General features: G+C 40.9%; 2 protein-coding genes across 4 annotated transcripts; one reads left to right on the forward strand and one right to left on the reverse strand.

The window, feature by feature from the left end:
• Positions 1-468: 468 nt before the first annotated feature.
• abcg8 (ATP binding cassette subfamily G member 8) lies at positions 469-13,332 on the reverse strand. 2 transcript variants are annotated; one of them, XM_088934288.1, is made up of 13 exons: positions 13,175-13,332; positions 11,437-11,541; positions 10,852-10,999; positions 9,646-9,884; positions 8,435-8,567; positions 7,865-8,134; positions 7,276-7,432; positions 6,657-6,749; positions 5,936-6,135; positions 5,642-5,718; positions 3,909-4,176; positions 3,054-3,181; positions 469-588 (listed from the first exon to the last, which is right to left on the reverse strand). In XM_088934288.1, the coding sequence occupies exons 1-13, from the start codon at positions 13,232-13,234 to the stop codon at positions 481-483; spliced, it is 1,986 nt and encodes a 661-aa protein (XP_088790414.1). In that variant the 5' UTR covers positions 13,235-13,332; the 3' UTR covers positions 469-480. The 2 variants fall into 2 exon arrangements, with proteins under 2 accessions (XP_088790414.1, XP_088790413.1); XM_088934287.1 differs by having other exon boundaries at positions 513-2,838.
• abcg5 (ATP binding cassette subfamily G member 5) lies at positions 10,351-24,493 on the forward strand. Of its 2 annotated transcripts, XM_088934289.1 has the most exons (15): positions 10,351-10,381; positions 12,930-13,144; positions 13,602-13,689; positions 14,125-14,246; positions 14,702-14,838; positions 16,259-16,357; positions 16,576-16,708; positions 19,249-19,388; positions 19,524-19,653; positions 19,932-20,145; positions 20,670-20,875; positions 21,895-22,033; positions 22,957-23,142; positions 23,930-24,042; positions 24,297-24,493. In XM_088934289.1, exons 3-15 carry the CDS (start codon positions 13,631-13,633, stop codon positions 24,491-24,493), a joined length of 1,875 nt encoding a protein of 624 aa, XP_088790415.1. In that variant the 5' UTR covers positions 10,351-10,381; positions 12,930-13,144; positions 13,602-13,630. The 2 variants fall into 2 exon arrangements, 1 of the variants encoding a protein (XP_088790415.1); XR_016094217.1 differs by lacking the exon at positions 24,297-24,493 and having other exon boundaries at positions 23,007-23,142; positions 23,930-23,941.
• The last annotated feature ends 16 nt before the right edge of the window (positions 24,494-24,509 follow it).

Genomic DNA, 24,509 nt, shown 5'->3' on the forward strand with positions numbered 1-24,509 from the left:
TCAAATGAGTCTTATAATGAGTTGACTTCTTTTTTTTAATTGAGATCTGATTGTGCATTCAATTTGATTCAGTTGCCTTTTTAATTAAAACTGCAGTTCTGCTTGAGCACTTGAGAAGACTGAATGAGCACTGGAAAATGCAAGTTCCTATTAACAAAAAAAAGTTTCATATTCATCCTGCACAATCATTGTTTGGGTGCGCCTGGGGATTATTTCCAAAAAGTACAGCACCTTGAGCGGACTCTCATTTCAATCAGACCTCCTTTGAGCACCGAAGGGGAATTAGTCTAAATGCTGGGGCTGCCTTCAAATCTGTACAGTGTCTACATTGTGTGAGCTCTGAGCCAAGGATTTCAAGAAGGCACCATTCAGAGCAGACTTGGTACACCAGCAATAACAACTGATTCCATATTATTTTGGAGACTAATTTGCAGTAGGTTTTATAAAAAACAGATTAAAATACCAGCTGTATTTGGGTTTTTATTTCACTAATTTAAGTGGAGAAGAAAAGATTTTACAGCCAACAGGGAACAAATTGAGGTTTTGCCTAGTGCGGTTTACTTTTAGCTTCTGGATTGCAGACACTCCCTGAAAAACAAGATTACAGTTATTAGTCTTTGAATGTGAAGTTAGTATTTCTTCATCAGCCACCTACAGTACCTTCCTTTCCTTTACCCTCGAAGTGCTATTTGTTAAAGGGGGAAAATGTTCAAATTCATGAATTGAACATGGGCAGTACGATAGCTGCTCATTATGTAGACATTTACTTAGATTAGGGTTTTACAAGTAAACAGGGATTTTACAAAAGTGCAAAATTGTTCTAGTCCTTTTTCTTGCAAATGAAATACCAAGGTGAAGAAAACACACATTTAGTTTCCAGTGTTGTAAATGGGGTTTTTATTTGCCATTAACTTGACTCACCTTAGTCACTCATACAGCAATTGTGATTTTTCTCTGTTAGGCTATGTGAGACTTGGATCTCTGAAAAAGATGCGTCTGTGTAGCTCAGGGCTTGCTTGACTTTTCTCAGCCGAGACACAAATGAGGCTGTCCTGAAACTGTCCCAGTGTTTTTCGGTCTGCCGTTATTTTAATAAGAAGTCTCAAACGGAAGCTAAAGCCACAACTGTTGTGTATCACTTGGTAAGAAAGGTATCTCTGTCACTTTCAGGTGGTCGCGTGAAGCTTTTATGAAAAACCCCTCCTGAAGTTTGGTTTATCTCCCTGTCACAGCGAGGCAGCAGGAAGAAAAACTCTTAAAGACCCTGTTCCTTCATCAGTTACCAAAAAAACACTTATTTGCTTAAAAGAGCTCTGCTAACCCAGAGCCTACCCGGGAAGCAGAGGGATTGAGATTGAATAATGTGCTAATCAGGATGGACATTGCAGGCCATGTGCACTTTGGACAGTGTGGAGCAGGGGGGGACCTGGAGGGTCAGTATGTCGGCAGGTATCCAAGGGCTCTGGGAGAAGCTGTTCAGTTGGTCCAGCGAAGCCAGTAACCAGCTGGTTTGGCGAATTAAGAGCCGCGTTGGAATGGGACTCTGTAAGCACACTGGCGCTCCAGGACCAGGACTGCCCAACCATGATTTAGAGGTACCACTTCACCTATAAGCATCTAGGAGGTACACCCTGAGGAAACTCACACATTGCAGTGAGACAGCAGTTTCAACTGCCAAAGCACTGTGCCACGCGGGCGCCATTCATTCATGTCCCGGTGAACACAGCGCAGGAGCTCTGTGACTCTGATGATTAACAGTCTCCAGGCTTCAGAGACTGAAGAGTGGAGAGAAAACCCACTGGCCTCTCCAGGGGTCTGTTCCATTGCCACCCAGCACTTGGAAACAGGCAATAGAGACAGTCACTTGTGTTTTCTCCTGCCAATGCTTTACAGGGAGTGGTGAATTCCTTTCTGCAACTGGCAAGTAATACAATCAACATGAAATTCTTGTGCAGTTTTTTTAGCATCACAATCAGTAACATCCTCGGCATGTTTCTATCTCATCTATAAATAATTATATATCATGGGAATATTCATCTTAATTATGGCTGTCCATTTCCGACAGCATCTTCCAACTATGACCATACATACAGTACATAAAGCAGGATTATAAATCATTTTGATGCTTCTACTCTCCAGTGTTGTGCAACTGATATGTATGTTCCCATAATTCACAACTCTTAAACAGTATATAATGCTGAAAAATATTATTTTTATACTTGGGCTTAGTAATGTGTTTAAAAAGTTAATTTAACAGTTATAAAAGCTTAACAGTTTATACAGAAAAACATGAGAAACGGGAAACACAAAATACCTTTTTAGGTGTTCAGATCATACGTCGAACATTACCTGTATTTATGACGGTGTTTACTAATCATTTGCAATAGTGCACAACTTTTTTAAAATAAATTTACATGTCACAACAGACTATTCTCTTTCAGGGTGATATAGCAGAGTCTTCCGATTGAATAAACGCACTATTCGTAATGCACTCTTGCGCGTGAAAAAATAGCACTGTAAAGACAAGCTGAAGATTAAAGTCGAACGTATCAATGCTCGACACAATCTATCAAAATAGAACACGTTCTAATGCCAAACTTAGTACTCTGCTGCCATCCAGTGGCAGGCAGCTGTAGTACATCATCGGGAACTCGACACTAGAACAACAGCGAAGACGTTTGTAGCACCCAGGGCTCGATTTCACCAGTCCTGGCTTGACTTCTGCTTGATGAACCTCAGTGACAGGTAGTAGAAAACCATGAAGGCCACGCAGATAGCAAGGAGGACAAGGTAGCAGGAGTACAGCGGGTTCGAGCTCATGCTCATGGCTTTAACCACCTGTGCAAACACACAGTCAGTGTTTAGGATTGTATTATTATTTTTTTAAATATCTACTTAATAAATGCACCTCAAAAAGTACGTGCATTTAATAATGGTTAACATACAGCTCCTTAAAAGTCCTTGAAACATCCTCTGATTTACATAGAAATATCACTGACGTGACAGGCTCTTATTGGCCACAGTGTGTAGCTACAAGTAGGTAGTTAACTCACTTCAAGCCCGTCAATGTTGAGAGAGAAGTTTCCTATGGCCACTTGATACTGCTGCCCAGTGAACTGGACCTGTAGCATCCCCTCGAAGCCCCAGCGCATGAAGGAGATGTAGGAGAACCAGGACGCCACTGTGGGAGAGAATGAGAATATAACTGAATATTCAGGACATTCACATCCTGTCCATGTCCACTATAATATAGTACCCAGCAAGAAGCAGCTGGATGAGCTCCTGGGATCAATAAGATACCAACTACCAAATGAGCCAGAATGTCCTTCTCTCATTTTAAAGTGCTTTTTATGTTTTATTAGTAAATTACTCTCATTAATTATAAAAATATATGTATATACATATGTACATATATATAAACTTGGTTTTATAGAAATATTAATTATATATAAAAATGATCAAAAAAATTACCCCCCCAGCATCAGGCACATCTTAAGTAGGAGGAATCACATACTCCACAAGATTTATACAATCCCGTCCCATCCCATTAATCCAGAAGAGATTCAGTCCAGGGAATTAATTCCTCTTCTTTACTCCCAGCCATTAAAAACTCAGAAAATGAATATCGGACCCAAGAACACTGGTTGTGTTTTTAAGGCCTCTCTGTTAATGGCTGAGATCTGGGGGTTGCTCAAACCACAGAAGGGGAGAAAGTCTGGCTCCTGCTCCTCACGCCCACCCCCACGTTGCCTGAAGACAGTCTGTTCATGTGACTGCGGGCTCTCTTTGGCAAGCCAGTCTATTCTAAAACAGCGCTTGAGACAAGAAGTTGTAAGCGTTTCAGTGAAAGGCCCTGTCAGGGTGCTGTGGTTTGTCGAGAGACACGGGGGCTGTAAGGAGCCTCTGACCTGCCCACATGTTCTCCAGGCTGATGACAAATCCACCGGTGAGGTAGAAGACAGTGAAGAAGGCGTTGCCCATGAAGGAGGAGGTTTGAAGAGTAGGTAGGAGTGCGGCCACCCACAGGGCCATGGCCCGGCTGCAGTACACCACCAGCCACACCAGCATGAAGTTCATCAGGAAGGGCCCTGGCTGGGGGTTCAGGCCAGCTAGCCAGTAGATAGGCACGGCGTACACCACAGTGAAGGCACAGTGCTCAGGCAGCTCCCCTATTACCTGCGCACAGTGGAAACAGAACTGCGTTCTTGAAACATTCTTCACCACACTGTTATCTGCTTCTCAAGCAGCATCTCAAACTGCTTCCTGAGTTATACAAAAATGGCCCACGACACATGGATCTCTGCTCTTTGGAAAGTTTCTTCTTGCTGTCACGATACTGGAACTGAATGATAATTTAACAAAAACCAGGTTTTTCTCCATAATTTAGCTGTTAACAGTTTGCATGAATGGCTAGCCAATTGTTGGAGAAGAACACTTCAAATTAAAAACAAAATGCTTGTATCATCTAAAAAAAGCCAATGCTAAAAACAAAATACAAAGTCCAAATGTCACTACTCATTACTGACGTGCGATAATTGATGTGGTGTTCCAGCCAAGTTTCGTGTTGGAAAATATGTTTTCCCAGCAAACCAGATGTGGTGCTATACTGGCCTCCAGTGGAGGGAAAGCATAAATCAAGGCATTTTTAAGTGGTGGGAAGAAAGAACAGCAGTATTTCTGAATGCAGAGGTCATTCATTCTGCAAGGGGAATATTTTTGAAAAATAGTTTCTGGTTGCTCATTCCCTAAGTTTATGTGTGAAGTATAATATAGTGACTTATTTGTATTATGATGTTAACAATACAATATAATATTTAAGCCTCTCTTGTGCTTTTTGAGTGAGACAAGTCCAGTTCTCCATGGTTCATGCACCTGAGTCTCCTGCACATGGGCATCCCAGGCAGGGTGTACAGCACCACCCCTTGCTCTGAATAAAGCTTAAAGAGACAACACACAGCCATGCTGTTGATGCAGCTATTAGAAAGTACAAGCAGAGAAGCTACTGTATGTGTGTGCACAGAACCTTTTTTACATTTAAAAAGTGAGCAAGAATGAAAAAAAAAGATTTTCAGTAAATAGCTTTTTTAACATAAATCAGTTAGTTTCTTTAAGATGCAAAGCTTTACTTTTGTGTTTGTGGCTAAATATCCACACTTTCCTACATCTAGTGTCAGCTGTGTCTTATACCTTTGGACCTCCTGGAATGGAGTTCCCCTTTATCTCTGCAGCAATAGACTCTCTCACTTTCTGATCATATTCTAAATAACTCTGGTGAGCACATCTGCCTCTCAATGACAGTATTTGTTTCATCTTTCTGGCGTTTACTCTGCAGGGGCAAACTTTAGCAACAGAGCCTACTAGTCACAAAAGACACAGTCATCTTGCCCACAGACCTGACCCTGACAGTTTGAGCCCTGAAATACCTGTTCTCTGGAAAACAGTCATGCACATTCTGCAAAAATGTCACTTTTCAGTTTCCATCATCATACTGTGTTTATTTAAAAAATGACTCTATTCTCATGGCCCTCCTTGCAAATTAGAATGTTATACAGTACTGAGAAATACAATCTAACAAGAGCCAAGACACATTTACTGTTGTCTAACAAACAGAAATATTCTGAAATATATAAAACATAAATACCTTTGCAAAGAAATATGCAGTGACCGAGTACATTCCATCCTCCAGTTCATGGAAAATCATTGCTCTTTCTGAATGACCTGTTAAAGTGGATTTAATCAAATATCAGAATATAAAATTGTGATTGGAAAGCATATAAGCCTAAAATGAAAGGACCCACTGGATACAACTGATGTTGTGATCCTCGTAGATTATAATCATACAGTCCAGGTACAATACCATAGGACTACTTGTTTATGCTATACTTCCTTAATGCCTTTCCTAACTGTATGTGGAGTTCTGGGAGCTGTCACTCACACTTGGCAATGACATCCAGCACCACAGCAAAGGGGGTGAGTGCTCCAATCATGTAGAGAAGAGACACTGTGTCCTGGACGGACAGCCTGGACGTTCCAGCCCCGAAGTACAGGAATCCTATCAGCAGGGACATCAGCAGAGCTTCCAGGCCATGGATCAGCAGTGTGGCCAAGTCCCGGAAGTCATTGGACACCTGGCGTCTGGACAGAGACGAACGGGGAAAGAGAGGGACAGAGAGAGGAGAAGATGAGGAGAGGTTAGAAGAGGGTGAAAGACACAGAGGATAGAGAGATAAGATAGGTGGAGTTGGTAAAAAAGTGGAATTACAGTACCTGGAATTGCAATAATGATAAGGGGGAGACTCTCTTTCACTCACTTATAAGGCTGTAATAGTGACATACTTCGCTTACAGCCGAAGAAGGCTCCACAGCCGAAACATTGTGTTTTCTTTCTTCTCTTTTCAGCATGGAATAAACCTATTTATGGTTCCATAGTGACATACTGTATTTAATGACCACCTGCTAGGGTCTGCTTCCTAAATATTTATAATTGCTATGTTCACTTTCCTTTGTTTTGAACAAAAGATATTCATATGGAAACAATTTGTCACATTGATTGAAATGGAGGTACACACACCAATGTCATGTTGCGGCTTGTATGCAACAAGATGGGGGCTCCTCTTGTGCCAGTGCAGTGAGAGGACAGGGAGAGGGGACCATACCTCAGCAGGATGAAGAACTGCTGCAGGCCTCCTGGTGGCTTGTCTTTCTGCCTGGACACAGTGATGACCTTCTCATGGGACTGTGAGGGAGAGCTGTCAATCACAACACAAACACTAATGGGGTCTTGTTGCTTAGGTTATCTAGTTTAGATTCACCATCCATCTTCCTTGGTGGGTCAGTCCTGTGTGCCTAAATCTTTGCTGGCACTAGAGACTTGCAAGCAATGTTTCTACATTTTAAGTCAACAGCTTGGGTGGAATGAAAGGGCCTGTAGGTTCTCCAGGAGCAAGGTTAACAATAGTTCACTGAATAGAAACATATATTGTATATGCGCCTAGAAATTGTGGTTGTTTTCTTTATTTTCCTATTTGTCTTGGTTGTGCCTATTATTTGTCAAGCAATAATAATACTTGACTAAGAAAATACATTTTCTTTTATGTTTTATAAACTTTTTATTGGACTTATTACCTGTCTTGCAAATTGCAAATCCTCTTCTGTTGCGTCACAAAAGCAGCACAATGGGACACAGCTAGGACAACCGAGCTTTTAATTGTACAGATGTTGTGTTGGACAGACAGCAGATGTGAGTGAGACTGTTCCCAGGCAGTGCATTGGTACCTAGGGCCGTCCTCGGCTCGGCTGGCCTCCGCTGGTTTCCAGATGAAGTCGTCAGTTCCCTTCACCTTCTCCCAGAACAGGGTAGCCAGCATGCTGGCTCTGTCGCGACACTCCGACTCCTGTTCCACACTGCGGCGGTCTATACTGATCAGGTCCACTGTATAGGCAGGGTTAGAGAGAAGGTGACTGTAAGTATTGTACACACAAGTGTAACTCCTGGCACAGTTGGGACATTAAAGTTAATCCTTCCCTCTGTGACAATGGTATATTTTAACAATAAGAGCTGTCTTCAGATTCTGCAGATTTCAAGGAATAAATATATACTCCAACAGGACACGACGTACAACCAGTGTAATGATTCATGGGTTCCTGTGATTTGACAAAGTTTGGTCTTCACTCTAACAGCACAAAATCCTTAATGGCTTTTGGCAGTCTGCCAAATATGTCTTACAGATTTTATTATTGTTTATGAAAAGTATATGATTTAAAGTAGCTGTTGCTGGCGGATTATGGTGACCTTTATGTATGTCCTATGGAATGGTGCTAAATGTCTCAGCTACCACAGCATGACCCAGGCAACCAGACTTGCCGTAGAAATCAGAGGGGTTGCAGTATCGGGGACAGGGGTACCCCAGTGCGGTGAAGTACTGCACCATGTCTTGTGCTGCTCCGCAGTACACTGTCGAGCCCGAAGACAGCAGCACTACCAGGTCAAAGAGCTGGAAGATGTCAGACCGTGGCTGGTGAACAGACAGTAGCACCAATCGGTTGCCCCTGGCCAACCGCGAAAGTGTCATCACCAGGTTGTGGGCAGTGAAACTGTCTAGGCCAGAGGTGGGCTCATCCAGAATAAGTATTCCTGTATGAAGAGCACATACATGTTTATTAGATACTGCTTTCACTGTAGGAAATTACCAGAGAATCCTAAAACATTATGTGATCCTCCACCCTGAAAATAGTCTCACAATTAGCTCACATTCTGAAATTAGATTTCTACTGCCTTGCTGGTTTCCATTTTTTTTTTTTCCAGAATTTCAAACAAATCTACGAGGAGGTATACTGAAACTCCCACTATAAGCCATTGTGAGAACAGAAAATGTAGCCTGGAAAACCTTGTGGGGAGTCTCCTCTCGGGACTGGCACCAGGAGGAATGCTCACCTGGGTTCCAGAGCAGCTGCACGCCGATACTGACCCTCCGCCTCTCTCCCCCGGACACTCCCCGCACGTACTCGTTTCCCACTCGTGTGTGGGCACACTGCCGCAGTCGTAACTCCGCAATCACGTCATCCACCTGCGGGGACACATTGTAACGTCGTGGCCTATAATCACTGTAAGGAAGAGCCCCACAGTGAGTATTTCACCATTTAGTTCTGTCTGTATAAGAATTCCTGGATTAAAATTCAACGGAGAATAACACATACTGTATATGGCATGGCATTTTCGTTGTGACTAAGGCATGATTATGACTGATTAATCATTCATTCTTAAAATAGCTTTGAAAACCACAGGAAGTTCTTGATTTGCACTAGGGATGTTTTTCTAAAATAAATGCTGCATAATTCAAAGAAGTGTAAAGTAAATTAAATACTTTTCCCATTGAAATGCATGTAAATAAGGGGTAATGTGTTCTCTTCTTCCAACCCATCTTTACCCTTGTAGCAGCTCCCTGGCTCATTCCTCATCAAGAGATGACGATTCGTTTCAGTAATCTTTGCATTCAGGCTGCCTTTCCCTCAGCCAGGAGAGTTATGCTAAGTAAACTTTTAATATGTTCCAAACTTTTAAGATGTTTCAAATCTACATTGCATTGAATCATTAGGAACAAAACACCCAAGAATTAAGTGTATTGAAAATGTTTATTGAGTGTTTTAGTCATAGTGAATTTATCTTAACCAGCTTGACTGAGGACCAATCTCCTGGCCAGTGGACGCCCATGTGGAATGAGGAATGACTGAAGGGCAGCTGCAGAGGTGGAGATGGGGTGTTTATGTTTTTTATGTTTGGTGCTATATACCTGTTGTCTAAAACAAATGCTGTGTAATTCAAAAAACATAAATGAATTCATTAGAATGTATTAATTAGCCTTGTCTTCAATGGGGCTGGTTTCAGATGGAGAATATGACCTTTCCCCATTTCTGGGGCCACTAACAACTTTTCAGCTTCTAGTTTCCAACTTTCCAGTTTGAATGCTGGCGAGTTCCTCACGTCACCAGTCTTCCTGCTGATAGAAGCGACAATGGTGCACAGAGCTGTAGAGGCAAAGGCTGTTGTGCTTTGGTCTCAGAGTGCTCTCAGCATTTTGTGTTTGCTAATCTGCCTTTCAGCTTGCTCCCTGAATGGAGCGTGGCGGTTGACAGTAGACGGCCTACCCTTTGGTCTCGCTGCCTCTGGGAGAAGTGTGCTGGGAGCCGCAGCTTGGCCACGAAGGCCAGGGTCTCGCGGACGGTGAGGTGGGGCAGCAGCCGGTCATCCTGCCGCACGTGCGCAATGCTCTTCTTCACCAGCTGAGGGGTGCAAGTCCGCCCGTTCACCAGGATCTCACCCGACTTCACCGTCCCGCCCTCGTCCCGGCAGGTGATAATGTCTAGCAGTGAAGTCTTCCCGCAGCCTGGGGAGGTGGGAAAGAACAACTTAAAACTCAAAACAACTATTTCGGAAGGTTAGGAAATAGAAAAATGGAGGGCCTGGACAGCAAAGGCTGCTGGACAGGAAATTCGAAATATATTGACCAAGACAACTCAATCAGCTTTGTAGTACATGCTGTATTTGAGACAAGGGGAATAAGGAAGCTTGGGTTTATTAATGTAAACTACTAGATATTGATATGATTAAGAGAACCTTATGTTCAGGCAAAATGCACATTCATGTCTGAACCACCATTCCCAGAAGGCTATGTGGAATGGACAACTACCATCAGTAGCAGTCCATTTTAAACTACCACCTGACCAGTCGTGAAAGGTGATTTTTATAAAACAAAAAGTTGAATTTTTGTTTGGACAGTTTAATTTATCCTGTGTGCAACATCACTAGAGGGAGAAGGATCGACTGACCGAGAAGGATCGACTGACCAACCGAGAAATACCAACTGACTGAGTACCTGGAACTGTGAGTAACTTTGGAAGAATTTTCAAGATAGTCTCAGAGACAGGCTTGTATGTTTGAGAATTTTGATAAGTTTTTAAAGCTGTTTAGCAGCCTAGCAGCCTACAGGTAGTAAGGGACATCTAGATAACAGCTCAAAAAGTATATTTGGAATATTTTTTTGTTAGTTTCTCTGTGTTGTAAGTTGCTCTAATTTCTACTTTATGGATGTGTTTGTTTGTTTTCCTTGGCCCACCTGTATTAAATATACCATTATGGCATGCTAAACCTGGGGTGCTACAAAACAGAAATTGTGGGGGAAAAGTGTTTCTCATATATATAGAGTATATGTAAATAGTCTGAAACTTCCAAAGTAAAAATATAAAATAAACCCTTCCAAAACATATAGTAGGTAACTACCATATTACCTCATGAGATCCCCACCCTCTTTCAGAAGCTTGCCTCAAGTGACACAAGTGCTGGTTTTGATTTACCTGAGCTTCCAATGATGGCCAACATCTGGCCACTCCTCACTTTAAGGTTGAGGTTCTGGATGGCCATCTGTTTACCCTCCTTGAGCTCCCATGGCATCTTAAACTCCGCCAGCTTCTCGTACCATGGGATCTGAGCTGCAGTGTCCACCTGGTGACACCAAGGACAGCTTACACCTGACCCTCTGCTCTGCACTGCAGCGTGGTACTGTCTGCCATGCACAGATGTACTCACATAATACAATACAAATAATAATAACCACAGCTGTGTTAGGATAACCCAGCTACAAAGGTAAGATGGATTTATGAATATGTATTCAACTCAACACAGGTGAAGACTAACATTAAACAAAATACATGTGAAGGAAAATATAACAATATATTTTCCGTAATAACTAAAACAGACTATACAAAATAAGACTCAAGCATGTCCAGTATAATATATTTACCTCCTGAAATTTTTTGAAAGAGTAAAAAGAAAAAAAAACATTCTGCTTCGGTTTATGAGAGGGAATAATATTGCAACAGCAGCCCAGTTAATGATTTAGAGTTGTGGCAAGTGTTGAGAGAGACAGGCTTTCCTTTTACCTCGAAGTGCAGGTCTCTGACCTCCAGTACATTTTGGTCTCCACTGTATGTAAAATACAGGCTGCTGTCTTCATCTGGGGATGAGAATAGACGCTCCCTATGTTTCTAAAGAAAAATCAGAAAGAAGAGATGTTAGGGCAGGACTAGAGTATGTCTTCTCACTTGGGGTTTCCAAAACACATACTATCTCCATAGTAACCACTAGGGAGTTTTAAAGGTGTGAAGTCGAAACCTGCAAATGAATAGAGAGGATTAACAGGAAACTAGTCTGTCGTTGAGAGAAGGGGGAAGGTGCAATCCTTTCCCTTTCTCTCAACGACAGACTCATTTCCTTCTAATCCTCTCTATTCATTTGCAGGTTTCGACTTCACACTTCTCCTCACCTCTCTCGACTTTGCACCACCTGAGTGCCCACTCTGCCTGCCCCCTGTTCCTGCCTCCTCTACACTCCCAGATTTTGTTCTCCTATGCTATATCAGCTGCTGACTTCCCTGTCTTTCTCACACCCAAAGAAGGCCCCACAGACGAAACGTCATGTTTCTTCCAAATCCTATCTTTTCAGCAAGGAATAAACCCTTACTTGTTTCTTTGCAACCTACTGTACGTATGCTGATGCAGCTACCTACAGTACTTGATATATTTTCAATTCCTAATACTGATGCAGGGAGCATTTGGGATAGGTTCAAAACCTAGTTTTACTCTAGTGTCAATGGACCCCCAGGAACCAAACCTTGCCCACTTCATGGAGAGTAATGTCCCAGTGACCAGTGCAACATACTGCAGTATACTAGAGAACCACTTGAAGCCAACCGTCTGAAGAAAAAAACAAACATGGCACATTCTGTTGCAGATGGCAATGTCACCTGTGGGCACCTTCAATCTTTTTTACAAAAGTTTAGAATAGCCCATTATTTTTTTCTGTATATACCCAATTTGGAAGTGGCAAAGGTCACAATGATGACCTCTGTACCACCACTGAGAGCTCAAGAAAGTGCTTACAGTCTATTGTGACCTGCCCAACTATTGGGTCATTAATCTTTCGATATATTACAAGTTCTAAAGTGATAGCTGGAGAGATGAATCAGACACCTGCAGGCACCTGGGAAGCCACATTGGGCTCTGTTTCAATACATAGCTAGTGATTCTGGCTGACTAATTACAGTTCTGTTTTCAGTTGTGCTGAGACAATTGTGCATCACTGCTTTGGGAATCCTGTTCACAGTTAGCAAGGGACATGACCCCAGATCATAATGGCTAGTCAGTGGATTTTGGCACAATTGTGGCCAAAGAAACTAAAGAGCTGTGTGAGAGCACATAGTAAAACATGTCGATTGTATAGGAAACAGTGAGCCAGTCCAATGAATGTCTTGGTCACTTGTGTTTTAATTAATTATTTATACTTTTTGAAAAAACTTCATGTAAATAAATTTTAAGTTAAACAAAAGTACCAAATTAACTAATAACAATGTGTTTTTTGGCCCAAAATGTGACAGAGAAAACGTGATTAAAAGAGGAACAGCATTGATTTGTAAGAACAACAAAGCAGGTGGCAGGTGAACTAACAATTCCTGTGATAAGTGGGTAATGAAGTCCATCACCTGACGACCGATGATTGCAAGAAAGAGAATGGAGAAGATAACAATCCACCACAATACCAGCAAAAAGAAGAAACAGAAATGCTGACAGATTTCAAATGATAATGAGAAAGGTAAAGGAACAGACGCTTGCTCTTACTTACTTCGTGAGGTGTACCAGCAGTGAAAGGTCCATTAGATGTGGGGATGCACTCTATAGACATTACTGCAGAAGAACTCCAATAGCGACCTATGAGTCTGGTGTCCTCATACTCACAGTATTCACAGAGACACTGAACTGCACCAACAGCACTTGCCTCACTTTCAGTGTAACATGAAATAAAGACTTTATACCAGGAGCGCTTTCTCTTTATAGAGTGAAGACCAAAGGTTCCATCTGATAACAACTTTTCAGCGTTTATTTATCATGCCAGACGCAGACAGGATTTTGTAATATTATGTGACAAGCCATTTGAGCTCCGGAGCTGCTGTGAACAGTTCTACTTTAGTGTAATTCATCTAAATATGAATAATGAATATTGAGTCTTGGTGGGGGGACTCCTTTTAAAGAATCCTTCAAACAATTTTCAGACACGACAGAGCAGAAGAAAGCCAGCCTGATGTCTACTGCCTGTCCCTCCTGCTGTCTGAGCGTCAGCCAGATCTCCTACACTGTCAGGTAAGGAGTCAGGAATCTCTCCCTGTCCACTATACCGCTGTGCTACATTTACAGAGCTTAGGACTTAATAAAAATGCAAAGCTGTTCATTTAAATGAGCCACAGAAAACAAACAAACTTCTTTGACTATTAGAACTAGTTAAAGAATATTTCTACCCTGGAATTATCTTTAACTGGTAGAATTAGTGTTTACGTATAAATTATTTTAACATGATAGACTTGTTCAAATTTTAATAGTCATTAATAAGCCGTCATAACATGTGTCTAGGTTTTGATATTGATATCGAAGTGCTTAGACATTTAATAATGTCTTAGACATAATTGTGTGTTCTGACCTTTCCATGTAAGGAGAAAATAAAACTTTACTTCTGTAGAATTACTGTATGCACATCGAATGAGTTTTTACTGTATGTTTGATTATATCTCTCTTCTGTAGTGAGCGAATGGGCCCATGGTGGGAGATTCTGTCCCACAGAAAGAAGTGGACTCGCCAGATCCTCAAGGATGTGTCCTTCCATGTGGACAGTGGGCAGATAATGGGCATTCTTGGCAATTCTGGTGGGTATTGTCAACGCTGGGTTGAAACACACCTGGGTTCTCTGCTTTCTTTCTTTTTGGCCGAAACGTTGTGTTCTCTTTCTTCTTTTTTTCAGCATGGAATAAACCTATTACTTGTTCCTTTGCAGCCTACGCATGCTGACGCAGCTCCCCACCTTTTCTTTCTTTCTGCTGCATTTCTTGCTAGCAATTGTAATTTGCAGAGCAAAATTTCTTTCATCGGACCATTTTGTACTAAATCTATTTTTACTTTAAATTTAGATTTCAGTGTTGCAGCCAAGCCAGAATAATGAAAATATAATTAATAAATGATGTTCCCTCACATCTCTTGACTTGTTTCTGCAGCCAAGACAGGCAACTCACCAGTCAAGGCTGTCAGAGGTACTGAGTGGCGTTTTCCACTATATCATGCAGAATGTTCCCTCAACTGTGTCTCCTGTGTGTGGGTGCTACAGGCTCGGGAAAGACCACCCTCTTGGATGCAATTTCGGGACGCATTGGTAGCACAGGGACCTTGCAGGGAGACGTGTACCTGAATGGACAGAAACTGAAAAGGGACCAATTTCAGGACTGCTTCTCTTATGTGCTGCAGGTCTGTCTGTGTTAGACTACTAGTACAACAAGTGACCTGGGGCTATTTGAGAAACATTTTGCACTGTGCGATCATGGTACTAAATATTTTTTAAATGAGTTTGCAAGAATTTTTCCATTGTAATTATTTTCTTGGAGAACTGTATTGGGGACCTCTTTGTTTAAATCAGATGTTGCTTTCTGGTTCATGAAAGCATAACTTTCCTCCAATTTACCTCCACATAGGTCAAGAATACTAACCAATAAAGTAATGTTAGACCAACGCTGAGAGTAATCAAGTGTTATAAATAGGTATTAACAATCATCCTGATTTTACTAAGCAGTTTTAGTGACATCATCTCAATCTGACTGATTTGATCTTGAAAGATTTAGTATGGGCTGGGATATCAATACACTTGGAGCTAGACACAAGAAAGCACAGTCTTCTAGGATTTGGAAGTTCTGGAAACTGATAGCAGACAAGAGTCCACAAAGTGCAACTGATGCATCTGTATAGAAAAGATCTTCATAAATGCTAACAATTTCATTATTCTCAATACACATTTAGCAGATGAACTATTCCATGGTCTCTAAGAAAGCTAAGCATCTGTATGTCACTGCTGGAAGTTGAGAATAACTCTGTTATCACTGGTCAATGCTGAATTTAGTAAAGAGGACCCTGCCTTTCAGAAGCAAAGAAAGATTAGCAAGAATTACAGATATTGCTCATAATCTATATTATGAGTTGTTCAAGTGTATCCAGTGGTAAATTAAATAGGCTAGGGTGAAATTCAGCAGTTTTGAATAATCTTTTTCTCTCTAGCAGATAAAATCCACATTATGTGCAAGAGCAAAACATAATCCTGTAATTTCATTTTAAAATAAGCTGCTGAGAAAAAAGGGAGATACGTCATCTCCCAACAGGAAAGTTTGGTTTTTATTATCACCTGCTATAAGCTGTTGTTGCAGTAGGGGTGGTAGTACAGTACAAGTTTACAGTATCTAAGGTGCATAGAACAATGTGACAGGATGATCACACTTTGATATGGTATTAGCCAAGAAAAAGATTGTAAAATAAAAGCCAATTAAAGCAAAAAGTGCTTGAAGTTCATCACAGTTTATCTTGAATATAGAAGTGTCAGATATCAAAACCATAGTCTCAAACTCCAAGAGAACCAATAAGTAAATTATTAACTAACATTTGATGACACAGAGGGCATGATAACAGTGCTTTAAAAATTGTTTATATGGTTTGCATAAAGTTTAACAAACTTCAGATCTACAAATGTTGTAAAGGTCTGTTGTTGTTGTTACATTATGTTATAAAACCTTTCTTTCAGATCCTTTTAATTTGAATCTCTGTAATATTTTTTATCATATATTTCTACCGCTGCTAATATGAGTTTGCTCTAATGAATCGCTGCCTGTCATTTTTACTCTAGAGTGATAACCTGCTGAGCTACCTGACAGTAGAAGAGACTCTGACATACACTGCCCAGCTGTCCCTGCGGAAACACACCACTCTCTCCATCCGCAAAAAGGCAAGGAGACTCTCTCCGCTGGATGGGTTTACACAGCTGAGCTGCCTAAGAAGAGAATGAGAGCAGAAATGTGCAAGCATTCAGTCATTTAATTTATTGATCTGCCCTTGGTTAGGTCATGAAACAACTTCAGCTTTAAATGTATAAATAAAACAATAGTCAATTGATAGCAAGGAACATGTAAGAAAGAGTCCTGTTCAGAGTGTGGTCTGCTGCAGGTTGAAGCAGTGATGGCAGAGCTGAGCCTGAGCCATGTGGCCCAGAGTGTCATTGGCGGGCGAGTGTTTCCAGGCATTTCGGGGGGCGAGAGGAGGAGAGTGTCCATCGCGAGCCAGCTGTTGCAAGACCCCAGTAAGTGTTACCATGGCACCCTGAGCACGGTGGCCAAACACACACCTACACCCAACCCTGTCAGACAGCAGTGACCAAGCTTGACCTATGACAAGCTGTGGGGCTCTATCTAGTAGTGTGCCCCCATATTTCATGCAGAATCAGAGACAGATGGCCAAGTTGAAAAGTTGAGTGATGACATCGCACGCATAGATAAACTGCAAGAAAACAGGATAATCCCATTAATCTGGGTAATGGAGGTTGAAGAGGGCAGGGTTGTGCACATAAATAAGAATCTGAACCCCCTCTATGCCTTGCTACTGTATTTCAGTTTCTTGCTGTTTGTAGACTCCCACGTGCAGCTTCTAATTAATGCTGATTTTATTTTTCAGAGATGGAATATAACATTTGATGAGACATATCATGCTAGATATTTTAGGTAAAATGAAACTTGTAATTAAGGTTGGTAAAATAATTGATTCCATTTCAATGTGTCAGAGATAAAGTTGCGGAGCCTCTCTTTGCTGGTGTAGTCGCTAGAATAGACTGGGATACAGGGGAGATGTAGGGTATCCAGGAGAGGGGCTGGTAATTTCAGGCTCACAGGTGTCTGGCACGAGCTTGTTTCTGGCTGACCTACCAATTCCAGTTAAATTACGTGTATAAAAGCATGCAGTTGATTGTTCGTTGTTAAACAGGTGTGGCCTTGGTTATTTTCTCTGACAGTGATAAAATTAAGTGAAAAAATTAAGAGTAACAAGGAATTTCAGACACCCGAGAAACTCTACAACTGAACATAAACACCTATCAGGAAAAACAAAATGCTTTATTTGTCATGCATTGTGTGCCAAACCGATTGAAAATTTGCAGCAGTTAGAAGCACTAAAAACAAACTTTTAATGGGTTCTTAAAATCAGCAGACATTCCCAACATTGGAAGGACTTTGTTCATTCATTATCATTTGATTAAATTATTCATTTTATTTCTTTTACCTTATTGTACTCTCACTACTTTCTTGCAATTTCACCATATAAATAATCTATATTGTAAATCATCTTGGATAAGGCCACTCAGCTACAACTAAGTAATAGTTTAAAATGTAGTTAGAAAAAACACCAACTATAAATATAAGATGGGAATCACTAAGCTTGAAGAAACTACTTGCCTAAACGACTTAAATGTTTTTGTTGACGAAACAACTCCATCTTCTAAACAATGCTGGGAACCACTATGAAATGCATATGTACTGTTAATTTATTTTGTACAAATACCAAATTGAAATCAAGGAATTTTATATTAAAATTGTGTAATGCACCAGAAATATTTAATTTAGATTTTACATTTTGTTGTGTGCTGTTTTGATCACTGTGTCACAACAAAGATACAACTACTGTGAAAATAGTCCAGAGGAGAGTGACCAGATACATTTCCGAGTTTAAAGGAGTGTTGTATTCTGACAAGCCAGAAGATCTGCATCTTTATAGTCTCAAACAGATTCAGGTATTCAATATCCTCAAAGACTTTGACAAAGTCAACCCAATAGATACAGTATATTCAGAACCAACAGTGGAAAAGCACACTGATGGATATAAATGAAAACTACAGGATAATGCTTTAAAACTGAGAGAAGGAAGCATCTTTTTATACAAAAGGGTTGAAATCTGCTTCTTTCTAAAAGAGATCCTTGGATTGATTACCTACTTGTTAAATGGACCAGATAGCCTCTTCTTTTTCATGTTATTAGCATGCATTTATTTTCATGATAAAGTTCTTTTGTATAGGCCAACTAACATTGCATGATGTGCATGAAATACTGAGTAGATTTTAAATGGACAGATCAGTAATCTACCTATTTAGAGCTGCTGATTGTTTAGCAATGGTAAATGTGCAGTGAAAGGTGATGGGATTTGTGCCATCAGGATAACATCCAGCACACACATTAAGTGTAGTGTCATTTTGGACTTTGCTACTCAGCATTCAGAGAGGAGTGAAATCAGGCACTCAGTGACAGCCTGCCCAGCCTGGAGAGAGGGACCTCCCTAGTGCCAGTTATCAGAGCTTAGCGCTGCAACTTATTCAGGATTAGATGGTGAATTCTCACCATGCAAATGCCCACAAATAATGATGTGTTCCTGTCTACTGGCTTTCCAATCAAGCAAGAAATTAATTTGATAGACACAATTAATTTCTTTCTTAATTTTCCTTTCCTTACAAAAACATCTATTAATTGTTTTTAATTTTGGAAATATTGACTTGCCAGTATCTCTAATGGGTGGTTTGATTGTCCTTGCAAGAGGAGACAGCTCAGAGCAAAATGAGCCAAATGTAGATTGCAGTTGTCTTACTCAAACTTCTCTCTTATTGAATGTCTAAGACTTCTGGACAGATATGGACAAAGGCACATTAGTATTGTGGCAATGTTTCAGTTAAAGTTTGCCATTTTTTACTTACTACTGGAGGATAGTTCATAAATTCACTAATATCTGGTATCACGAGACATAGCCTTATGCTTGGTATTTAGCCACTGCTGAACTGTGTGCTGTAAATGACCTATTTTGCAGAGATCATTCTGCTGGATGAACCAACCACAGGCCTGGACAGCATGACAGCCAATCAGATAGTAGTATTGCTGAGCGAGCTTGCGAGGAGGGACCGTATTGTCATAGTGACCATTCACCAGCCAAGGTCGGAGCTCTTCAGGGTAGGAAAACTTTATATTACCATCCACAGAGCCAATGAAAAATAAATACAAAAATTACTCTTACCTACCTTCCAGAAGCTGACAAAATGGCTCTCGGTTTTGAAAACTGTTGTGTTACCATCCCCTGTCCCTCAGGTCTTCAGCAGGATAGCCATCATGAGCTGTGGAGAACTGGTGTTCTGTGGGGAGCCAGAGGAGATGGTGCAGTTTTTCAGCAGCTGTGGCTATGATTGTCCGGAGTACTGCAACCCATTTGATCTCTATGGTAGGGTATGAACAGTTAGTTGCTCTTAAGAAACTACTGACATGCTTTTTGGTTCAAGAATGCAAATTACATTTTTCTACTATTAGGGTGGAAAACATTTTAAAAACAAAAATGAGTTCTGCTCTACAGCCAATGGCAAAGTACTGTATGCAGTTTTGTGTGTTGGCTGTCAATATATTTCCACAAGAAACTGTTGGATCTTTCCTTTCTTCTTTTAAAAGCATGTCAAAGCAGAACTATTTCTGAAATTCATCTCACTTCATAATGCTGATTTGCAGTGGATCTCACGTCAGTGGACACAAGGAGCAAAGAGAGAGAGGTCGCGACCTATAACCGCATGCATGTCATCACCTCAGCCTATCAGAGCTCTGAGGTCTACCAGAGGATGCTGGGAAGAATAGAAGAGAGCTCCCAGGTTCATGACAAGACGCCCATTCCTTTTAAGAGTAAAGAGTCTCCCAGCAGTTTCTTCAAACTCTGGGTGCTCCTCAGGTATGTCCAGAGTAATCTGTCTCATTTTATCATTACCTATTAGAAGCAAATCACATTATCGTGTCTCATGCTTCTTTACATTTTGATTCCAAAGTGTTCAAACAGAGATCTTTAACTTATTTGGCGGACAATAAACTTTTAGAGTTCCTTATTACAGTAATGTAATCACAGCCTGGGATGTAAAACTAAAATGAACCAAACAAACTCAGTAGACCGAATGGCTCCTTCTCATGTATAATTCTTGTGTCTCAAAAGAGCAATATTAAGGAAGTGTACAAATTTCAGACCTTTAGCAATCCAAGACTGCAATATGTATTTTTATACCTCAGTTCAATAACTATTTGGGTAAAATTTGAACAGATACACTTCTTCCAGTAAACTTAAACATGCATAATTCTCAAAACCACACTCAGGCCTCTTGTAGGATAAAAGCCCAGGAGGGGTGGTCAAGTTGTAAATAGTCATTTTAATCCCATCTATTGTCCTCTGGTAACAAATCTCTGCTCTAACCTGGGTCTGTGTAGGAGGACGGTAAAGAACCTGTCCCGCGACAGAATTGGCATCCTGATGCGCCTGTCCCAGAATCTCATCTATGGCCTCTTTGTGGCCTTCTTCGTCATGAGGCTGGACGACGACATCACCAAAGGGGCCATCCAGGATCGGATTGGGGTCATATACCAGTCCATGGGGGCCTCGCCCTACACAGGCATGCTGAATGCGGTAGCTTTGTGTAAGTATACAAGCTACAAGTATCCCCATTACCCTTCATTTACATTGTCACATTAAATTTATCCTCTTAACATTTCTTATTTAAAAAAATTTGCCAGGCATGGCAGCGCCGTGTTTAGCATTGCTATCTTTCAGTGTTGGGTGGGACCCTGGGTTCGATTCTGGACCTGAGTTGTTATCCGTGTGGATTTTGTGTGTTCTCCCCATGTTTGCGTTGAGTTTCCTCACACAGTCTAAATGGGACTATGAGTTTCCTCACATAGTCCAAAGATAAATTGGTAAGATAATTGGTTTTAGGGAAAACTGACCTTGGTGTGCATGTGAGTGTGTGCATGATTGTATCAGTGTCTGCTCTGCAATAGACTGGTGTTCTGTCCAGGGTGTATCCTAATTTATGCCCATTGCTTCCAATTACCCTAAATAGATGTTTGAATAATATCAAAAATCAAATGAAGGAAAAGTGTCTGTGAAGTTTTTTCATGTATTATAATGACACCATACAGTTCAGTGTCTAGAAAATGCACTTCGTAAATCACAAACCAGCACCCTTTTCATTTATCAGTAATGAAGGCATTGTAAACTTTTACAAGGTTTACACACTGATCTTTAGATAAGTGCCTAGAATGACATGACACAGAAGGAAAGCATCTGCATTAGGCTAGTAAAACCTGTCCTTGAGCATCTACAGTCTCAATGTCTCTGTCATAAAGTTTGCAAGATATACTGAAGTAAAACTCAGTTCAAAATATTATCCTGTTGCCTTGGTCATGCATTCAAAACAGCTTTTTTTATTTAATTCCAGTTCATGATCAATAGGGGTTTTATGTGAAGAGCCTCTCATGCTTCCCATACATGTTAGCTGCAGAGAACTGGACATGCTGAAATTCTAGTCACCCTCACGGGATCAGAACCACAATAATCCAATAATTACCTGGAATGGCCCAGTTTCTTCAGTGAAGATGTGCTGTTGTGTCAGTTTGCAGATGTTAATATCTCAGCTGCTGTTTTTTTTCTCTGCAGTTCCTGCTCTAAGGGCAATCAGCGACCAGGAAAGCAAAGATGGTCTCTATAAGAAGTGGCAAATGTTCCTGGCCTATATAGTCCACATCCTACCTTTTAGCATTGTTAGTGTGTTCATCTTCTCCTCCTTTTTGTACTGGTAAGCATTGCCTTTTTGCTTTTGAGCTGGGGTATCAGAAACAACTTTTGTAGGCAGAATACCAAAGCAGGTGACAGTCACTCTAAAGTAGAACATCATTTACATTGCTGGTGGCACTCTCTACTTGCAGTTAAAGGGCAGAGCCATTATTCTTCAACGTAAAACAATGTAAATTGCATTTTCACTCTATTTTTAACCTTTCTTTATAGTCAGGATATATACATATATATGAAACTGTGTCTAATAGTCTTCAGAGGATTTGCACTTGCAGTAACCCCAATGTTTACTTACTGTATACCAGGGCTGGCACCTGCTAGTCCCTGATGCCCGGAATTAACTAAATATATAAATTATATCTAATTATTAATCTCACAGAGCCTATAGCTTGGTTTTAGAGCATGTCAGTGTGGCAGGCCTGTCTTCAGTGCAACAGCAGTAACAATGGGCCCACCACTAGAGCTCATTAAAAGGCATCTATTACTATATATGTAAATAGGCTCACTTGGCATCAATTAGGGAATTACATTATTGGTGAAGGGTTAAAACCCACATTCTCAGATTGTTGAAATTAGTGAGGATTGGGTATTTACAGTAAAGGGCTTTCATGGTGGTTGTGTTTAGTAGTAGTTGTGGGCTGTCAAAGTCTGTTTGGGAGCAAGTTTGTAAAACTCTGCAGTAAATCTTCACATACTTATAGTCCTTTTAACATGTTGAGATCCTTGGAGACACCTTGTCTAAGGATGGGATCTGTCACAACCACAAATCTATACACTAGAAGATCTAGGGAAAAAGATGAGTAATTAGTTCAATTTACCCTTCAGCTGAAATCAGAATTCAGAAGTGGCTGTGATCTCTTTGGCTAGCCTTGATGCGATGCAGTGCAGTGCAGTACAGTTCAGCAGTGTGTGTGCTCTCCCTGGCAGGGCAGTTGGGATGTTCCCAGAGGTGACGCGCTTCCTGTGTTTCTCGGCAGTCATCCTGGTGCCACACATTGTGGGTGAGCTGCTGACACTGGTCCTCCTGGGTGTGGTTCAGAATCCCAACATTGTCAACAGTGGTGTGGCCCTTCTCAATGTGGCTGGCATCCTGGTGGGCTCAGGCTTCCTCAGGTGGGCTTTTGGCAGCAACTGCCTGAGTAGGGCAACCTTTCGGTCCTGGTGGATAATCAGTTTACATTAGCCTCCCTACCCTGTGTCTCCTGAATTATTTAGGCTACATCTTTTTCTTTACACTCACTACGTCAGTTGATTCCTAATTTATTCTAATGTCACTTGTAAGAAAAAAAACAGCAGCTTAAATCTTTTTACTTGGAAAACTTTACTATTGTAACAGATACTATAGTTGCCAAGTAGGTGGCATCAAGACACTAGCAGCACTACAGGTGGACAGCCTCTGGATTCAGCAGAGTTCTTCTGAATAATGTTTATCACTGACACTTTTTGCACCATATTACTGCTTCACAGTGACCATCTGTTGTGTGTAGTTGACTCTTAACAGTAGAAACCACTTAGTGTTAGCAATTCAATCTCTTTTGTTTCTACATGGTTTTATAAGACCTAGCCATTCACCATTTGGGTAATCAATTCATACCGTACTTTCCCACAGTTGAGGTCTGGAGGCAATTATGCATTTTCAACAGAATTAAATCATTATAAACTCACAGCAGGTGGAATGAGTCATATTCTGGTGTGTTAATGACTATGAGTATTAATCACAAGAACAGATTCTTTCACAGTAAAGCCTTTGTACTATATGGACAAGACCTTAATATATTGGTGACGACAAATGAAATGTCATTATTTTAGTCCCACATCCTTATGGTTATCATGGATTCAGGGTTCTGCTTGAACTAGTTTTATGGCTTTTCCATAGACAACATTTTCTTGTCTTCTAAAGGAGTTCCCAGGAGATGCCTGAAATCTTCCAGTGGCTCAGTTACCTCACCTTTCAGAAGTATGGCTGTGAACTGCTGATTGTTACCGAATTTTATGGCTCAAACTTTACTTGTGGTATGTGATGCTTTCAAAATAAGCTCAACCATTGAACAAAGAGAAATTAAATGAAGTCCATATTGATATATTATTGCATAATGATTATATACTGTATACCATGAACAAGAAGACTCTTAGGTTATAACAAAAAACAAGTACAAACGTTGTTGCAATGTAACTGACTATCCTTATCCTGTCAAAGCTGAGTAGATTGTTCTAGCTATTGTTTTAAACACCCATGAAACTCCATAATTTGCACCCTGTGTTTGTAGGGGGATCTGTAAACACCACACTCAGCAATCCAAAATCCTGTGTAATAAGTGATGGATCCCAGATCATTGAAAGAGGCTACACAGGAGCACTTTCTCGTTACACACTGGATTTCCTGATGCTCTACGCTTTCATCCCGGCCCTCATCCTCCTGGGAGTCATAAGTTTCAAGATCCGTGATCGCATTGTCCAGCGCTAACAGCTGAATTCACCGA

Source organism: Atractosteus spatula, chromosome 15 (assembly GCF_055471065.1).
Source record: "Atractosteus spatula isolate fAtrSpa1 chromosome 15, fAtrSpa1.hap1, whole genome shotgun sequence".
Lineage (NCBI taxonomy): Eukaryota > Metazoa > Chordata > Actinopteri > Semionotiformes > Lepisosteidae > Atractosteus > Atractosteus spatula.